We start from the raw sequence: 19,116 nt of genomic DNA, 5'->3' as shown, positions 1-19,116 counted from the left end.
AGACAGATCCAGTGGAACTACGTTTGCAGTTGTGGGTCATTCCATGTCAAATATTGCACTGCTGCTATTACGATTAAAATACTGACAGAATCAAAGATATCATCCCTGTACATTCCCAGTGTGAATAACCAAGGGACAAGACTCCCACCATTAGGAGGCATTCATAGAATTGGCCCCTTAAACGACTAAAGTATAATAAACCACACTGCCAACTCTAACTTTACTTGCTGGTATATAAGGACAACTAATTATATAGAATATACAGCACAGAAACAGGCCATTCAGCCCAGCTAGTCTGTGCTGGTGTTTATTTCTCACAAGATTTTTTTTTCCCATTCCATCTGCCTCACTTCAGCCTTTCAGCATATCTTTCTATTCCCCTTTCTCTCATGTACGCGTCTAGTTTCCTTTTGAAAGCATCTAAGTTATTTGCCTCAAACATTTGCTGTATTAACGAGTTTCACATTCTAACTATTCTCTGATTTATTAGTAACTATCCTGTATTTATGGCCCTACTTTTGGATTTTCCCACAAGTGGAAGCATTCTCTCCACATCTACTCTTTATCTTTCAGTGATGGGTCTGACCAGCTGTAGCGCTGCTGGAAGCAAAGCAACAGATGGGAGGCAAGTGGAATTTTTGAGTCAGCTACTTTATTACAAGGGTACATTACTCCCGTATTCTGCAGATAGCGCCGTGGGTATCTCTTGAGTTCCTGCTGATTCCAGCCATTGGCTATTTGCACACTCGGGGCTGGGATTTTATGGACCCCCCCCCCCCCCCCCGAGGAGGGATCAGAGGTGGGGGGGGGGGGGGGCACGGAGAATCACGGCAGGGAAGGTGGCGGGGTGGAAGGTCTGTCACCTCCCCATCGCCCAGTGATCTTCCCGGGGGCAGGATAGGCAGATGATGGCCTTCCTGCCCAGAGGCAAATTGAGGCGCTTAAGTGGCCTATTCAAGGATGGGGGAGAAAAAATGCACAGGCCTGCCTGCAGCTCAAAATCCAGCTTCCAGTGGCCACAAGCTGGCCTACTTTTGCATGCTGTGGGCTGAAACTGTTTTTCCTTTAGCGGTAACAATGTCTTTGAGCTGCTCAAATAACACAATACAGTTATAACCTTTCACTAAACCATGTTGTGAAATCTCAGTGCTGTCTTTTAAGACTATTCTCCCAGTACTTTGGAGCCCTGTTTATAGTTGTTGTTCTGTAAATGCTTACATAGTAACAAATATTTTTGGTCAAAACTAAATCCACAAAAGAAACATTCAAGAATCAGATTGGCTTTTCATAATAGTACCTAGATAAGTTAAGTGAAAGAGAATTTCATCGATAAACTTTGCACAAATTTGCAAACCTTAAGCATTGCTAGTTTGAGTTTAAGGTCAAATCAATAATTTAAAGTGACCGCAGATTGCGGTTCTGTTTCTAAGTTTATACAAGAAGGAAGGTAAAGGTCAGTTTTACCTCTTGTAAACTGTCAAACAGCTTTCCCATCCTGTCTTTGTTATTTCCCATCATCTCAAGTTTAACAGTGATTGCATCAGTTTTGGACACAATGTTGCTAATTGAATGTTCCAGCTGAACAACACGGCGCCCCAACCTGGAATAAGATTACATTGTAATAGCACCAGTCCATTGAACGTTAACAAGAACTTTATTAAGAAAATACTTCACCAACATTATGTAACAATTTTAGTGAAACTATGGGGGGAATTTTATGCTCTCTCCCACAGTGGGTTTGGAGGCGGGGAGAGTGTAAGATTGGGTGGGATGGCAGGGGGACGGGTTCCTGCCACCATCCTGCCTCCAACAAAATTTAGTCTGGGGTGGGAAAGCCTATGAACGGCCTTCCCACTTACTGCTAATTGAGGCCCTGAACTGGGTAATTAACCCACAATTAAGGGCCTCTTCCTGCTGCAGCTGCAATTCGCCGTGGCGCGCATGGCCCTGTCATCACACGGGAAGCACGGCATGAAAAACCGTGTGGGCTGCTTCCCAGCTCTGGGTGGGGCAAGGGGTTCCCTCATTAAAAGGCACTTAGTGCCTGAACGAGGGACCCAGCATCGGGAAGGGGGGGGGGGGGGGGGGTCACTGTGAGCCATCCCCCTGCCATTGCTGCCGAGCCCCTCCCCCCCACGACCCCCACATTGCGAGCCCCCTCCTGCCCTGACCTACCTAAGGCCCGGGTTCAGCAACGCTACTCGGCCTCCAGTATGTGCTCCTCCAGCAGCAGCCACCACCTCTGATTGGCCAGCAGCCCTCCAAGGGTGGGACTTCTGGCAACAGGGTCCTTGATTCTGTGATAGGCCTGCCACTGTCCCCTTAAATGCCTGATTCGCTCTCGATTCGGCGTGCCATCCAAAGAACTGGTGATGCGGGGATCTCAGCATCGCTTTTTCCGCACGTCGAGACCCCCGCTACCAGGATAAAATTCCCCCCATGTTTGTTAGGTCCCTCTGCCTTTTGTTTTTAAATTTTTAATTTGGTTGATGTGGCCTCTATGGACTTCTGAAAAGCATTTGATAAAGTGCCACATAATAAGCTTGTCAGCAAAGTTGAAGCCCATGGAATAAAAGGGACAGTGGCAGCATGGACATAAAGTTGGCTGAGTGACAGGAAACGGAGAGTAGTGGTGAACAGTTGTTCTTCAGACTGGAAGAAGATATACAGTGGGGTACCTCAGAGCTCGATACGAGGACCACTGCTTCCTTCATATTTATTAATGACTTAGACTTGGTGTACAGGGCACAATTTCAAAATTTACAGATGACTCAAAACTTGTAAATATAGTAAACTGTGAGGAGGATAGTGATCGACTTCAAGAGGACATAGAGAGGCTGGTGGAATGGGCAGACAGACACGTGGCAGATGAAATTTAAGACGGAGAAGTGCAAAGTGATATATTTTGATAGGAAGAATGAGGAAAGACAATATAAACTAGTGGTACAGTTCTGAAGTGGGGTACAGGAAGAGAGATTCGGTTATATGTGCACAAATAGTTGAAGATGGTGGGGTAGGTTGAGAAAGTGGTTACAAAGGCAAATGGGATCCTGGGCTTTATAATAGAGATATAGGGCTGAATTGTAAGAGTGCTTTTGAGACCAGAATGAAGGCAAGGGGTCATAAAATAGGGACGGAAGAAACGGACAGGAAGTCCGATGTTGTGACGTCTCTTCTGGATTTTACTGTCGGCGGCCGACACGGATGGCAAGCTTTGCATATTCACGAGGCGGGAATGCAATTAAGGTGCTTAACATCCCAATGCACTGCAATTTTATTCTCTGTTTTGAATTTTTCTGATAGCACATGAGAACCACGGGGCTTCAGGGCCTTGCCTGAAGCAAGGAGGCAATGAGGAGGTGGGAGCTCAGTGTCGGTTTTGCTGAGAAGCCATTGGGTGAGGCAGTGTCACTTGGCAGGAAGGGTAGAGGAGGGGGTCATCAGGAAACACTGTTAGGAGTGGGGACCAAGGTGCCTGCACTGTAGGAGAATAAATACCAGGATGCCATTGGAGCAGTGCCACCTCATCAGAGGTCACAAGTGAGGGGAGAGGGAGGGTCTGATTGGCGGGAAGGCCTTGTGCTTAGGGAGAGGGGACCTCTCTCAGGTCTCATTCATCCTAGTTTCGAGGCCCGAATTGAGGAGGAGGAGCAGCAGAGAGAAAGGGAGGATCATGAAAGGCAGGGGCACCACCGCCATCTGGAGGCACACCACAGGGCCAGCCTCAGGCACGGGAGTTGTAGAAGGATGCAATACAACACGCCAGCTGGCTCCTTTGAGCAGAAGAAGCTATCCTGAGAGGGTCTACTGGCTGAGGCTCAATTACCGACAGATGTCCGAACGGCAGTGTCTCCAAAGACTGCAGCTCTACAGGGAGGCTGTCAATCATTTATGTGCCATGATGCAGGATGAACTGAACCCTATGAGACTTGATGGGCAACTGATGTCAGTGACACTGAAGGTTACCGTGGTACTAAACGTTTATGCCACCGGATCATTCGAAAGATCCACTGGAGACGTGTGGAATCTCCCAGTCTGTGGCACATTACTGTATCAAGGAAGTCACCAGTGCCCTGTTCAGGAGGTGGACGACTATGTGCGCTTCCACACCAATCCAAACAATCAAGCTGAGAGGGCTATAGGATTCAGGCCATCACTGGGTTCCCCCAGGTGCAGGGGTTCATCAATTGCTTGCATGTAGCCATCAAGGCTCCCACTCGCCAGCCTTCTGCCTTCATCAACTGGAAGGGCTTCCACTCCCTCAATGTGCAACTGGTCTGCGACCACCGCAAATGAATCTTACAGGTGTGTGCATGATTTCCAGGAAGCAGCCATGATGCCTATATATGAAGGCAGTCCCAGGTGCCAGAACATTTCCTTGCTCTCGCATGTCTTCAGGGATGGGTCCTTGGAGGCAAGGGCTACACACTGGGAACATGGCTACTGAAGCCTGTGAGGAACCCACACACGGATGCAGAGGAGAGGCACAACACTTGCCACGGGTCAACCTGAGGGACCAGGTCATTGGTCAACTCAAGATGAGCTTTAGGGGCCTAGATCGATCTGGCAGAGCCCTTCAGTATGCCCTGGTGAGGGTCTCATGTATTGTGGCACAGAGGAGTGAAGTATTGACCAGTAAGGATATTGTGAAGCGCGTTGCCTCCTCCAATGACGAGGATGCTACCGAGGCAGTGCCAGATGAAGGACCTCAGGCACAGCAGGAAAGACGCCATGAGATATGCACTAGGGAGGCATGAGACACCCTTATACATTCACCTTTCCTTTGAGCCTTACCACCTTGTGGAACCGCAACAATAAAACCTTACCTTTCAGCAGCCCTGTTGTCCCTTCCTTCTGTACTGCAACACCTAGGTGCACTTTGCACAGTGGCAAGGCTGAAGCATTGAGCGCTCGGGACTTGGTCCCTCACTTCCAGCCCCTTGGGAAGAAGGGTTCAAATGAATTCCCAAAGGGTATCAGCAACAAAAAGGAGACATCGTGAGTGAATATCATTATTTTATTCCACGTTACACCAAACGCATGATTGCTCACTTCTACTGCATCTTCACCCATGATTCCCTAAGTCCATCTAAGTGCTCTTTTTAAATCTTTTCTGGGTGCTCTACCTGCACTGTCAGCTGTGGTGGAAGCAGGTTGCTGACCTTGCTGCCCCCGGCTTGGGATAACCTTGGTGGCAATCCTCTGGCTGCCTGAGACCTGGAGGGCCAACCACCTCTGTTGGCAGGGATGATGGAGGCGCTGGTGTCACTGGCAGTGGGGCTTTGGAGCTACTGTTCACACCAGGAGCACCCTGAGAGGAGCCCACAGTTGCACAAGGCAGCTGCTCCTTCCTCCCTTATAAGGCACACTTATACCTCCCTGCTGACCTGAGAGGGACGTGGCTCTGGTGGAGACATTTTTTTATTCTTTCATGGGATGTGGGTGTCACTGGCAAGGCCAGCATTTGTTGCCCATCCCCAATTGCCCTTGACAACGGAGTGGCTTGCTAGGCCATTTCAGAGGGCAGTTAAGAGTCAACCACATTGCTGTGGGTTTGGAGTCACATGTAGGGCAGACCAGGTAAGATGGTAGATTTCCTTCCCTAAAGGACATTAGTGAACCAGATGGGTTTTTATGACAATTGATGATAGTTTCATGGCACCATTACTGAGACTAGCTTTCAATTCCAGATTTTTTTATATCAATTAATTGAACTTATTAATTAATTGAATTTAAATTCCACCAGCTGTCGTGGTGGGATTTGAACCCATAACCCCAGGCATTGGCCTGGGCCTCTGGATTACTAGTCCAGTGACATTACCACAATGCCACCGTCTCCCCTCCAGGTGCCTCGTCCCCCTCTCGTCACCGCCGCACGGATATCATGGCCAAAGTGATAGAATGCAAGTCTGCACGCATCTCCGGCAGCCACTGATCGGTCTGCTGGCTCCCCATGAGAGTCACCAATCTCTCAATGGAGGAAGACAGATGTGCAATCGGCAGAGACAGCGCAGCACCTAAAACCTGGATGGACTTCTCCATCTTCTGCACTTGTATATGCTTCGCCTCTGGCATCTCTGCCAGATGTTGCCTTACCTCTCGCTGCAGCTGCAGCATTTTCCGGTTGCCGGTGAAACCAGAGGCACGTCATTAGCCTGCGGCTCAGCATGGGCCTGATCTCCCACTGTCCTCCGATTGTCAGCGGCCTGGGCCATCACAGCCTCCGTCAACTGCCCTGGCGTGTCTGTGCTGTGCTCACAAGGTTGTGTGCCCGAATCTAAATGTGTGCAACCACCCACCAATGTAACAGTATCTGTGCTGGTGGAGGGTGTAGGGGAATGATGTGACGATGCACCCTCTGCGGCTCCCTCCTCCTCCTCAGAGGTGGTCAGCTGACCTCCAGCCTCTTCAGCTCCTCTCTCTTGTCATTCATCTTGACCTGCCTGAGAAATTATAGACATTGAAGGATTAGGGTCTGCCCATTGTGACATTCCAACCACCAACTGTGCAGCTTCATTGATGCAGTGGTGATCACATGCACAGCATGGTTCTTTAGTACTAGATACACCCTTGTGCCTCAGGAGATGTTCACTCATTCTCTTGGGTAGGCTCCTCTGCCTCACCACCAGCTATGGTGCCATTGCCCTGCCAGTTCCATGGCCTCCTCCTCCTTCATTGAGCTGAGGATATGTAGATAAGGCACTCCACTGCCAGCCTTGGCACACTCCTTCCTATAGTGGACCATCTTCTCCTGCAGACACAATGATGTCTCCCAGCGGGAAAAAGCCCCAGAGCTCTGATGGTGATAACTCAGTGGGCCATGATGGGGGCACACATATGCCTCCTGCATGTGGGCCCTCTCGAGGAACCGTGTATGATCTAGAAATGACTAATGTGTGCCCCTTACCAAGATGCAGCCCAGCCACAGGCATCATGTCCTAATGCCCTTCCCCAATGAATATGACTGCGCAACCACTGCCTTAAAAACCCTCTTACTGTGCCACATGCAATGTCCAAGGAGTCCAAGGTATTTGGAATTCTCACCTTAGCAGTCTGGATGAGATCTTTGACCCGCTTCCTGCACTCGATTCATATCCTGGGGGTGACACCATGGCTGCTCACCTTCTCCTCAATCTCTGTCCAGGCTTGCTTGGTCAGGCAACAGGTCTCCTCCTCCCATCCCTGCGGAAGAGGACTTGCCCTTACAGTTTGGAGAAGAATGTGCAGGGAGGCATCGCTAAATTGTGGGCCTCCAAGGGCCTTCATTCAGCCAGGGCCAGTGAAGGCTTGTGATCGGCACCTTGCCTAATATGCAGCAAAGGCAGTAGACAAGGTCCAGGGGCTGTGAGGGCAGCAGATATGGTCCAGGGGCTGTACAGGCAGCAGACAAAGTCCATGGGCTGTACAGGCAGCAGACAAGGTCCAGGGGCTGTGCAGGCAGCAGACACAGTCCAGGGGCTGTACAGGCAGCAGACAAAGTCCAGGGGCTGTACAGGCAGCAGACAAAGTCCAGGGGCTGTACAGGCAGCAGACAAAGTCCATGGGCTGTACAGGCAGCAAACAGAGTCCAGGGGCTGTGCAGGCAACAGACAAGGTCCAAGGGCTGTACAGGCAGCAGACAGGGTCCAAGGGCTGTACAGGTAGCAGACAAGGTCCAGAGACTGTACAAGCAGCAGACACGGTCCAGGGGCTGTACAGGCAGCAGACACGGTCCAGGGGCTGTACAGGCAGCAGACGAGATCCAGGGGAAAGAGATTCACTCTCTTTTTCTTTCCTATCCAAGTAGAATTGAATGCAGGACTGGCAGCCTACTAAATTTGGCACCGGCACCTGCCATTGCGTGAGATGACAGCTCCATCGGCCTCCCCTTCCCTGCCTCAGGCCCTTGATTCCACAGGCCCCATATCTCCCCGTCCTTAATTGGCCGGCTGCCACATGATGACGGTTGGCCGACCGCATTTACCTCATGTGGTGATAGCATCAGCCTCTGATGCCGCTGCTGAGAGCCTCACCTTCAATTTAAAATCCAGCCCATAGAGTTTAACAACAAGGAAGTTATTATGAACCTTTATAAACACTGTTTTGGCCTCACCTGGAGTATTGTGTCCAATTGTAAAACGCACTTTAGGAAGGATGTGGAGGCTTTAGAGAGGGTGCAAAAAGATTTATGAGAATGGTTCCTGGGTGAGGGACTTCACATGCATGGATAGATTGGAGAAGCTGGAGTTCTTTTCCTTAGAGAAGAGAAGATTAAGAGGAGGTTTGAAAGAGGTGTTCAAAGTCATGAGGAGTGTGTACAGAGTAGATAGAGAAAAACCATTCCCATTGGCAGAAGGGTTGAGAACCTTAGGACATAGATTTAAGGTGAATGGCAAAAGAACCAAAGGCAACATGAGGAAAAACATTTTAATGCAGTGAGTAGTTACAATTTGGGATGCATTGCTTTAAAGGGTAGTGGAGGGAGATTCAATATGGGGATGAATCCAGGAGTGGGACTAGGTAAATTGCTCTTGCAAAGAGCCAGCACAGGCTCAATGGGCCGAATGGCCTTTTTCTGCACTATAAACATTCTGTGATGCTATGATTCATTCCTGGGTTGTTGGCATCGCTGGCAAGGCCAGTATTTATTGCCTGTCTCTAATTGTTCTTGAGAAGGTAGTGGTGAGCTGCCTAACAATTTGTGTTAGGTGGCTTGTTAGGCCATTTCAGAGGGCAGGTAAGACTCAGCCACACTGTTGTGGGTCTGAACTCACACCAGGGGCCAGACCAGGTAAGGATGGCAGATTTCCTTCCCTAAAGGACATTAATGGAGCAGATGGGTTTTTACAACAATCCAGGAGTTACATTCCAGAGCTTTTGAACTCATGTCTCTGGGTCATTAGTCCAGGCCTCTGGTTACTAGCCCTGTAATATAACCACTGCCATTCACCTTTTATTTAACATCTTAGCAGCTCAAACCATGATACATACATTTGGAATTCCTCATTTGTTACACCGCTGTTTAATTTGTTGTTGCTGTTGTTTTTCACATAATCAAAATCCACTGACTGGTTAAAAGTCTTTGAGCTGTCTGAACAACCAAAGCTCCTTCCCAAGTTCTCTATTTCAGCATTTAGAGCAACCTGTAAAACAATGGTAGATATTAAAATGATCATTTAAAACTATAATAATAGCTTGATCTGATATAAACTGAAAGGATTATCAGAAATCTCACTCTCCAGGCAGCCAGAGGATGGATTCACTCAGCGAACCATTGCAAACTCTGCAGTTCCATCACTGCAGATCTCATCTCTTTCAGATTCAGAAAACATAGAAGACAGCAAGTGACACCCTCCAGTCTCAGAGCAGCTACTCATTTACACAGGAAGGATGCTACTATTACACCAGTGTGAAAGCCATGACTGTACCAGTCAGCTTTCATACTTGTAAGGGGAGTTTGCAGCCCTGTGTGGACTCTGTGATGGCCCTTATCAGATCCACCTCGATATGAATTTGACAGTCTAACTTAAGTAGCAAGTATAGCAAGTCAAATTTTACACTGGAGCTATTGTCCTTGTTTATTTATTTTAATGGGCTTTAAGTGGTTAGTGTGGTTGGAATTTTTAATTCACATGCATCAGCGAGAACACAAAAGAAAGAACAAAGAAAGGGTTAACTTAAAGGAGAGAAATCCTGGAAAGACTCTTATATTGTTCAAGTAAAGGGCACTATGGACTAAAAAGACAAGTTACATAAGCCGATCTCTTTGGTAATACTATGTTGTCGTTTGGCAAAAAAGAAAAGAAAGATCAAAGTTTGTTTTGGGTTTTTGGTGCTCACTATAAAACCAAATTCTCTTTCCTGATTTAACAGTCTGCTTATTTACTACCTGCAGAATTGACTTAATCTAGATCAAGGCACTTATGTGGTGAATAAAAGTTGTTCTTTTTCACTGCAGCTGACTGATTGTTATGTGTAAAATCAGAGAAAGGTACCAGTACATCAAAAAAGTAATAAAACAACTGCAGGAACCCAACACACAATACTTGTGTTGAAACAGTAGTTTTTGTACTGCAATCTCCATGTGACTCAACCAAAGAACAGGTTGGTAACTATAACTGAAACCAGCAAGGTCTGTTAAGATAGTATTCTCGATGTATGGGATGTATCATCAATGAATAAGCCAGGAATATTGTATTCATGCGACTGTGAATTTATTATTGCAGGATGCTGAACATTTTGTGGCAGTTAGGTGACCAGGAACAAAAACTAATGGAAGTCCAGCCCTGCTAGATCTCTGGCCACTGCCCATCTAGATGCATGTTTTCAATGGGTGGGACCAGCAATGGAAGATTCTCTGCCTCAAGCAGGTGGGAACATAATTTAAATATTCATTTCAGAGCACGTTGGTCCTGCATGACATTTCTTGCCTCATACATTAAGCCACACACATGACATACAGGCTGTTAAGCAGCGTTAAGTATTCTGGAGGTCATGGAAAGGATGCATTAATGTGAAGGTAAATGCATTTAAAACTATTCCTTATTGGTTTTTCTTGGCTCTTTCTTGATGGCACTGAGAGTATCAGCATTTGTGCCAAATATTGCATAATTTTTTTTTATCCCCAGGACTGGTTTAATTACTGGTACATTACTGGAATCCTTCTGTTAGATGTTTGAAGAAGAGGGTATACATAGGGATATCAGCCAGGTCAGACGATGTGAATGGTTCTTTGTGCCTACCTGCTGGTACCTGAATAGCTACCTCAGCAGACAGGGATGAATATAACAATGAGGGGGAAAAAATAGTCACCAATTTGCGTACCTTGGTGGTTATTCAGGCACTCCCCAAAACAGCAACCCTAATGGCTCTATTGAAATTTGCAAATGCATGACCACCCATAAGAGTTCCTCAGAAGTACCCCAATCACAGTATGTCAAGCTTTAGGTGTAAAAAAAGGAAGTATTCGAGGGTGATTAACAACCAGTCCAATCTGATGGGCCACAACTACCAAGATGCCACTAACAGCACATTGCCATTTCAGTCTGCCTGGAACCAAATAAAAGCCATTTGGGTTTAAATCATGCCAGGACACAGAAAAGTGAGACTATTCCAATGCTCTCCTGACTGGCCCCCACCTTGCACCCTCTTGAGTTCATCCAGAGCTCTGTCATCCGTATCCTAACACTACATTCCATTCTTTCCTCACTCCCAGTCTGACAATATCTCAATTTTAAAATCCTCATCCTTCTTTTCAAATCATCCCCAACCTCCTCCAGCCCTACAACCCTCCGGGAACTCTGTGCTCCTCCATTCTCGGCCTCTTGTACATACACGATTTTCATTGCCCCACTATTGACGACCATGCCTTCAGATCTCTGAACTCTAAGCTCTAGAATTCCCTCCCTAAGCCTCTCTACCTCTCATAATAATATAAGAAATAGGAGTATGAGTAGACTATTCAGCCCCTTGACCCTGCTCTGCCATTCAAAACGATCATGGCTGATCCTCTACCTCAACTCCGCTCCCAAATTCCCTTGATTCCCTGAAAGATCAACAATCTGTTGATCTCAGTCTTGAATATATTCAATGATGGAGCATCCACAACCCTCTGGTGTAGACAATTCCAAAGATTCACAACCCTCTGTGTGAAGAAATTTCTCCTTGTTGCAGTCTTTGATGATTGATTCCTTATCCTGTGCCCCCGTGTTCTAGATTCCCCAGCCAGGGAAAACAACCTCTCAGTGTCCACCCTGTCAAGCCCCTTCAGAATTTTGCATGTTTTTTCTAAACTCTAGATGGAATGGGCCCACTTTACTCAGCCTCTCATCATATGACAACCCTCTCAACCCAGGAACCAATCTAGTGAATCGTGGCTGAACCACCTCCAAGGTAAGTATATCCTTCCTTAAATATGGAGACCAAAACTGCATACAGTACTTCAGGATCTGGATTTTGTATAGGAGGTGGGGCTCCTGGTGCCAGGCCAAAAAGGCGGTGGGATCCCCGCCTCAGCTTTTTGCTGTGCCCCTGGAGTGATCTTTCTCCCCCCGAAAGGGTCTTTTTACATCAACGTTTCAAGAGCCCACGTCCCCGTCCCTTTAAAGACGAGGATCCCACCTCCATGAGCTGCCGGCCAATCAGAGGGCTGCAGGGCAGCTCAGCAGTATTGGCAGTGTCGACGGGAGTGGTGGCCACTGCCAATACTACAGAAGCCTAGGACCCAGGGCCAGCGTTGGAACCCCAGACCAGAGGTAGGTGAGGCGGGTCAATAGGGCCAGTCCAGAAGGCCCTGGCGATGTGCTGGGGTGGTGGAGGGGGGGGTGGGAGTTGTGCAGTCCAGGTGGAGAGGGGCCCTGGTAGGTGAAGTAGTTCACAGTGGGAGTCCTCCATGGACCACAGATTGCCCACGGAGGAGGGACCCCCCCCCCGAGTCTGCAGGGAGGGCTCCTTGTTTTACAAGGCGCCCTCCCCGCATGGCGGAGGCATACCCACCACTCAGCAATAGCAGGAAGAGGCCCTTAATTGGCCATTAATAGACCACTTAAGAACCTCAATTGGCCTCTGGGCAGAAAGTTTTCTATGCTTACTACCAAAGTCAATAACCTCACACTTTCCCCCCATTATACTCCATCTGCCACTTTGATGCCCACTCCCTTAACATGTCTATATCTCTTTGCAGCCTCATTGTGTCCTCCTCATAGCTTACTTTCCCACCTAACTTTGTATTGTCATCAATCTTAGATAGATTACTCTTGGTCTCTAAATCGTTCATATAGCCTGTAAATAGCTGAGGCTCCAGCATTGATCCTTGCGGCACTCCACTAGTTACTGCCTGCCAACTTGAAAATGCCCATATAGCCTTACTCTCTGCTTCCTGTCCATTAATTAATCCTCAATTCATGCTCATATATTATCCCAAACTCCATGAGCCGTTATCTTGCATTTTAACCTTTTCTGTGGCATCTTATCGAATGCCTTTTGGAAATCCAAGTGTACCACGTCAACTGCCTCCCCTTTACCCTACTAGTTACATCCTCAAAAAACTCTATTAAATTTGTCAAACACTATTGCCCTTTCGCAAAATCATGTTGACTTTGCCTGATCATACTATGATTTTCCAAGTGCATTGTTAAGACTTCCTTAATAATAAATTCCAGCATTTTCCTGATGACTGATGTCAAGCTAACTGATCTGTAGTTCCCTATTTTCTCTCTCCCTCCTTTCTTGAATAGCGGTGTTACATTTGCTAATTTCCAATCTGTCGGGACCATTCTAGAATTAGGGAATTTTGGAAAATGATAATCAGCACATCCACCATCTCTGCAGCTACGTCTTTTGGAACCCTAGGATGTAGGCCATCAATTCCTGGGGATTTGTCAGCTTTTAGTCCCTTAAGTTTCTCCAATACCTTTTCATTGCTGAAATTAATTACCTCGTTGCTCACTCTTATTACCCTCTTGGTTACCCTGTATTTCTGCTATGTAATTTGTGTCTTCTACAGTGAAGACAGACACAAAATATTTCTTCAATGCCTCTGCTGTTTCCTCATTCTCCATGATAATTTCTTCTGTCTCTATCTCTAAGGGACAAATGCTTAACTTTAACTACTTTCTCCTTTTTATATACTTATAAGAACTCTTAAAACCTGTTTTTATATTCTTGGATAGTTTACTCTCATATTCCATCTTTTCCCTTTTTATCAACTTTTTGGTTGCCCTTCGCTGGTTTCTAAAACTCTCCCAATCCTCAGGCTAATCTTTGAACATTATAAGCCTCATCTTTTAATCTAATACTATCCTTAATTTCCACAGATGGATCTTTCTTGCTGAGTTTTTGTTTTTTAATGGAATGTATTTTTGTTGAACATTTTTAATGTTTTCTTTAAAAGTTTCCCACTGTTTATTTACTGCCATACCTTTTAGCCTATTTAGCCAATCAATCCTGGCCACCTCACAAATTGCGTACCTATGCAATTGGCTTTGTTTAAATTCAAGATTCTAGTTTGGGATTGGAGTATATCACTTTCAAACTTAATATGGAATTCAACTGCATTGTGTTCAGTTTTTCCCCAGAGGATCTTTTACTGAGATTACTAATTAAACCTGCCTCATTACACAATATTAGATCTAAAATAGCTTTATCCCTAATTGGTTCCACAACATATTGTTCCAGGAAACTGTCACAAAAGCATTCTACAAACTTATCTTCCAGACTACCTTGCCAAGTTGATTTGTCTAGTCTAAATGAAGATTAAAGTCCCCCACAATTATGATATTGCCTCTGTTACAAGCTCCAATTATTTCTTGCTTAATGCTCTCTCCAATGGTATAACTTACTTTTAAGGGACATATAAACTACTCCCCTTAGCATTTTCTGACCCTTGTTATTCCTAATTATTCCCCATACTGATTCTACTTCCTGATTCTCCTCCTTTAAGGCACTCCTTAAAACCTACCACTTTGATGAAGCTTTTGGTCACTTCTCCAAATATCTCCTTTTGTGGCTCGGTGTCAATTTTTTGGTTTAATCGTTCATAGGGTGTGGGCATTGCTGACAATGCCAGCCTTTATTGCCCATCTTTAACTGCCCTTCAGAAGGTGCTGGTGAGCCATCTTGTTGAACGGCTGCAGTCCTTGTGGTGTAGGTACACCCACACTGCTTTGGTAACACTCCTGTGAAGTGCCTTGGAACCTTTATTGTGATAAAGACACTATACAAATGCAAGTTGTTGTTATGAAGCATCTTTCAATGTTTTTATGAAGGGTAAATCGTGCTTGACTAATTCGCTAGAGTTCTTCGAAGATGTAACAAGCAAAGTGGAAAATGGGGATCCTGTAGATGTAGTATATCTGGACTTCCAGAAGGCATTTGATACGGTGCCGCACAAAATGTTAATACACAAGGTAATATCGCATGGGGTTAGGGGCAATTTATTATCTTGGATAGAGGATTGGATAACCAACAGAAAACAGACAGTCGGGATAAATTGGTCTTTTTCTTGTTGGCAAGATGTAACTAGTGGGGTGCCACAGGGTTCGGTCCTCGGGCCCCAACTATTTACAATCTATATAAATGACTTGGATGCAGGGATAGAAGGTACTATAGCCAAATTTGCAGATGACACTAAAGTAGGTGGGATAGTAAGTTGCAATAAAGAAATAAGAAATCTACAAATGGATATGGATAGATTAGATAAATGGGCCAAAATTTGGCAGATGAATTTTAACGTGGATAAGTGTGAGGTTATCCATTTTGGTCAGAAGAATAGAAAGGCAAATTACTATCTAAATGGAGACAAACTTCAGAGTGCTTCAGTGCAGTGGGATCTGGGTGTCCTCATGTATGAATCGCAGAAAACTAGCTTGCAGGTACAGCAGGTGATAAGGAAGGCAAATGGAATTTTGGCATTTATTGCTAAAAGAATAGAGTATAAAAGTAGGGAAGTGTTACTGCAACTGTACAAGGCATTGGTGAGACCGCACCTGGAGTATTGCATACAGTTTTGGTCCCCTTACTTGAGAAAGGATGTAGTTGCATTGGAGGCAGTTCAGAGGAGGTTCACTAGATTGATTCCAGAGATGAGGGGCTTGTCTTATGAAGAGAGATTGAGCAGTTTAGGCCTTTACTCTCTGGAGTTTAGAAGAATGAGAGGAGATCTAATTGAGGTATATAAAAAGGGGATTGATAAAGTAGACATGGAGAGGATGTTTCCTCTTGTGGGGCAATCTAGAATGAGAGGTCATAGTTTTAGGATAAAGGGTAGCAGATTTAAAACAGAGATGAGGGGAAATCACTTCTCTCAAAGGGTCGTGAATCTGTGGAATTCACTACCCCAGAGTGCGATGGATGCCGGGACATTGGGTAAATTTAATGAGGAGATAGACAGATTTTTAATTAGTAACGGGTTGAAGGGTTATGAAGAACGGGTAGGAAAGTGGAGTTGAGGCCAAGATGAGATCAGCCATGATCGTATTGAATGGCGAAGCAGGCTCGAGGGGCTGAATTGTTTACTCTTACTCTTAGTTCTTATGTTCTTATGTTTCAAATGGGAACATGCAGCATTGAAATGGTGCATCTGTGGTGTAGGGAGGAGCTGCCTTTCAGATGAGACATTTGGGGAATTTGAACTTATGGCAAAACCATAAAAAGGTTGATATGGATCAGCATTCCATTTGAGAAGGAATGGACATGAAAATGGGGCACGTGTATAGTGGGCAGCTAACTCGATATCATCCATTTTACGCTATTGTCAGCAGTTAAAATTACCCCCATTAAATGAAGGCCCTGTCTGCCCTCAATGTAGCTTATTAGTCTGCACTGTCATAAGGTCATTAATATTGAGATTTGACGAATAGTTTGAATGTTCTTTGATGCAGAATCAAGGGATGGGGAAGGGGTAAACAGGAATTGTTAACACAGAAGGGCTTTTTGGCATTTTTCTTGTTGTTGTCGCCTCCAAGTCCTATCCACTTTACATTGCTGGGTAGTGCAGAAGGCAAACTACACTGATGCAACCCACTCTGTCTGGGCCATATTGTTGAGAGCCTCCAGTACAATCAATGCATCTGAACCTTTGCTTCGAACTGCCAATGATGTGCTCTATGATGTTCCTGGTAGTCGTATGCTCTGACTGTATGTGCACTGTTCAATCATGGTGGAATTGCAGAAGTCATCAGCTATGTCTATAGTAGGTATCCATTGCAACTAGCATTCATCCTTGATGTTTCTGGATGGGTAGGAAGGTGGAGTGGATGGATGAATGTCACAGAATGAAGGTGTCAAGGCAGCTGTCAGTAAAATTGGCACAGACTTGCATAATCTATTTATCCACAAATGCCTTATTCTGTCTTATCCCAAACTAACTCTAACAACACAACACAGTTTCTGATAATCCAAATTTTGTTCCCTCTAACAACGTGCGGTGCATATGGGCTTTGCCAGGTGCTTCATTTTTTAAAAATTCATTCATGGGATGTGAGCGTCACTGGCCAGGCCAGCATTTATTGCCCATCCCTAATTGCCCTTGAAAAGGTGGTGGTGAGCTGCCTTCTTGAACCGCTGCAGTCCATTTGGGGTAGGTATACCCACACTGCTGTTAGGAAGGGAGTTCCAGGATTTTGACCCAGCGACAGTGAAGGAACGGCGATATAGTTCTAAGTCAGGATGGTGTGTGACTTGGAGGGGAACTTGCAGGTGGTGGTGTTCCCATGTATTTGCTGCCCTTGTCCTTCTAGTTGGTAGAGGTCGCGGGTTTGGAAGGTGCTGTCTAAGGAGCCTTGGTGCATTGCTGCAGTGCATCTTGTAGATGGTACACACTGCGGCCACTGTGCGTCGGTGGTGGAGGGAGTGAGTGTTTGCAGATGGGGTGCCAATCAAGCGGGTTGCTTTGTCCTGGATGGTGTCGAACTTCTTGAGTGTTGTTGGAGCTGCACCCATCCAGGCAAGTGGAGAGTATTCCATCACACTCCTGACTTGTGCCTTGTAGATGGTGGACAGGCGTTGGGGAGTCAGGAGGTGAGTTACTCGCCTCAGGATTCCTAGCCTCTGACCTGCTCTTGTAGCTACGGTATTTATATGGCTACTCCAGTTCAGTTTCTGGTCAATGGTAGCCCCTAGGATGTTGATAGTGGGGGATTCAGCGATAGTAATGCCGTTGAATGTCAAGGGGAGATGGTTAGATTCTCTCTTGTTGGAGATGGTCATTGCCTGGCACTTGTGTGGTGCGACTGTTACTTGCCACTTATCAGCCCAAGCCTGGATATTGTGCAGGTCTTGCTGCATTTCTACATCTTAATGAAAATTAATGTTATGTATTTTCTACTTCCTAATAATGTGCTCCTTCTATGTGAGATTGATGGCTGCTAGGTGTTAGTATCTTATGCCATAGATAGCAATCAATCAGTATTCAACATCTCGGCTGCTCTGGCACCCATGACTGGAGGGTATCCTCTGCTTCAGAGGATCTGACCTGTGTAGCATTCCCAAAGCAACATCTTGGAATGCTGCCTTTCTGCCTCTCCATTTTTCTTCTGCCTTTTAAAAAATAAAATGCTGCCATTTCCCCTTTAGGGGTGAGCAGCGTTCCTTTAAGTACGGCATATTCTGTGCTATACCCTCGGGCTGCCAACAGATCATTTAAATAGACTGACCTTGTTTTCTAGTGCACGGTCAGCTTTGTGCTGTACAGATGTACACATTGCCCAAGAGCAGCAGTGCAGCACATCTGTACTGGGATCGCAGTATAGGTTCCATAAGGTTACAGTTAAGGTAGACAGTAGTATTACAAGTAAACTACTGACACAGTTCCGGTTACTATCACTTTCTTCCATTTTCCCTGTAAACATGTAAATAGGAAATGTAATTTGTTTACAATTCAGTCAAGGCTCCACATCTGGTTTGAATCAAATATCCAAGCAAATCCTGAATTGGTAATGATGATGATTGGATGGGTTCAAGGTCATTTCTCACTCCGAGTGCATACATGTTCTTGTGGCTCATTTCCTTACCTTCTTTTCTTCTAATTCATTCCTCATCCTCATTTGTTCTTCCTCATCCAGTATCTTATTGTCATCACAGTCAAATCTTAAAAAGGTGTCGTTGATCTCTTGGTCAGAGTGACCCAAACTGAAAAACAATTGATCTTTTTCACAAAACCTTCAAGCATGTTCTAGCTAAAAAAGCATGAAGGGTGACTCCATGATCAGATGTTCTCAATGGAGAATGTATATCACAAAATTGTAGGTTTGCTTTCCTGAGATACACTCTCAGAATCATGCCAAGACATTCAAAGATCCAAAATAGAGTGATCCCAACTTGTATTATTTTCACAGGGAAATTATTTCAATATATTGAGATAAATTTGTGCCATTAGCAGCCCCCGTAACAGAAACTGGAATGCTATCAGGCATTTAAGGTGTGGGCTCACAGTTTCCTGCCCATGAATACTCCGCAGCAGCAGAGCTAAAGATGAAAATTTACCTCAAGGTTTTAAGAGTGATGGTCACTCGAAGCGCCAAATGAAATAACAGTAATGGTTTACATGAATTGTTTACTTTTAGAATTTTGAAAATGATGAAATAATATCTGGAATAATACATATTTCAGAATTTCTGATCATGTGACAGCTTACCAAAA

The 19,116-nt window shown here is 45.5% G+C and overlaps 1 protein-coding gene across 1 annotated transcript in view; it reads right to left on the bottom strand.

Annotated features, from left to right (window-relative positions):
- Positions 1–8,936: 8,936 nt before the first annotated feature.
- LOC137380847 (polycystin-2-like protein 1) overlaps positions 8,937–19,116 on the bottom strand; it is a 128,742-nt gene continuing 118,562 nt past the window's right edge. The window contains exons 12-13 of the mRNA XM_068053259.1: positions 18,489–18,606; positions 8,937–9,122 (exon numbers count right to left, since the gene is read on the bottom strand). Coding sequence (XP_067909360.1) covers positions 8,937–9,122; positions 18,489–18,606 — 304 coding nt within the window. The remainder of the gene's footprint in view (positions 9,123–18,488; positions 18,607–19,116) is intronic.

Source organism: Heterodontus francisci, chromosome 20, assembly GCF_036365525.1.
Source record: "Heterodontus francisci isolate sHetFra1 chromosome 20, sHetFra1.hap1, whole genome shotgun sequence".
NCBI lineage: Eukaryota > Metazoa > Chordata > Chondrichthyes > Heterodontiformes > Heterodontidae > Heterodontus > Heterodontus francisci.
The sequence above is the reverse complement of the archived record's forward strand: the minus strand, read 5'-3'. Positions and strand labels throughout refer to the sequence as shown.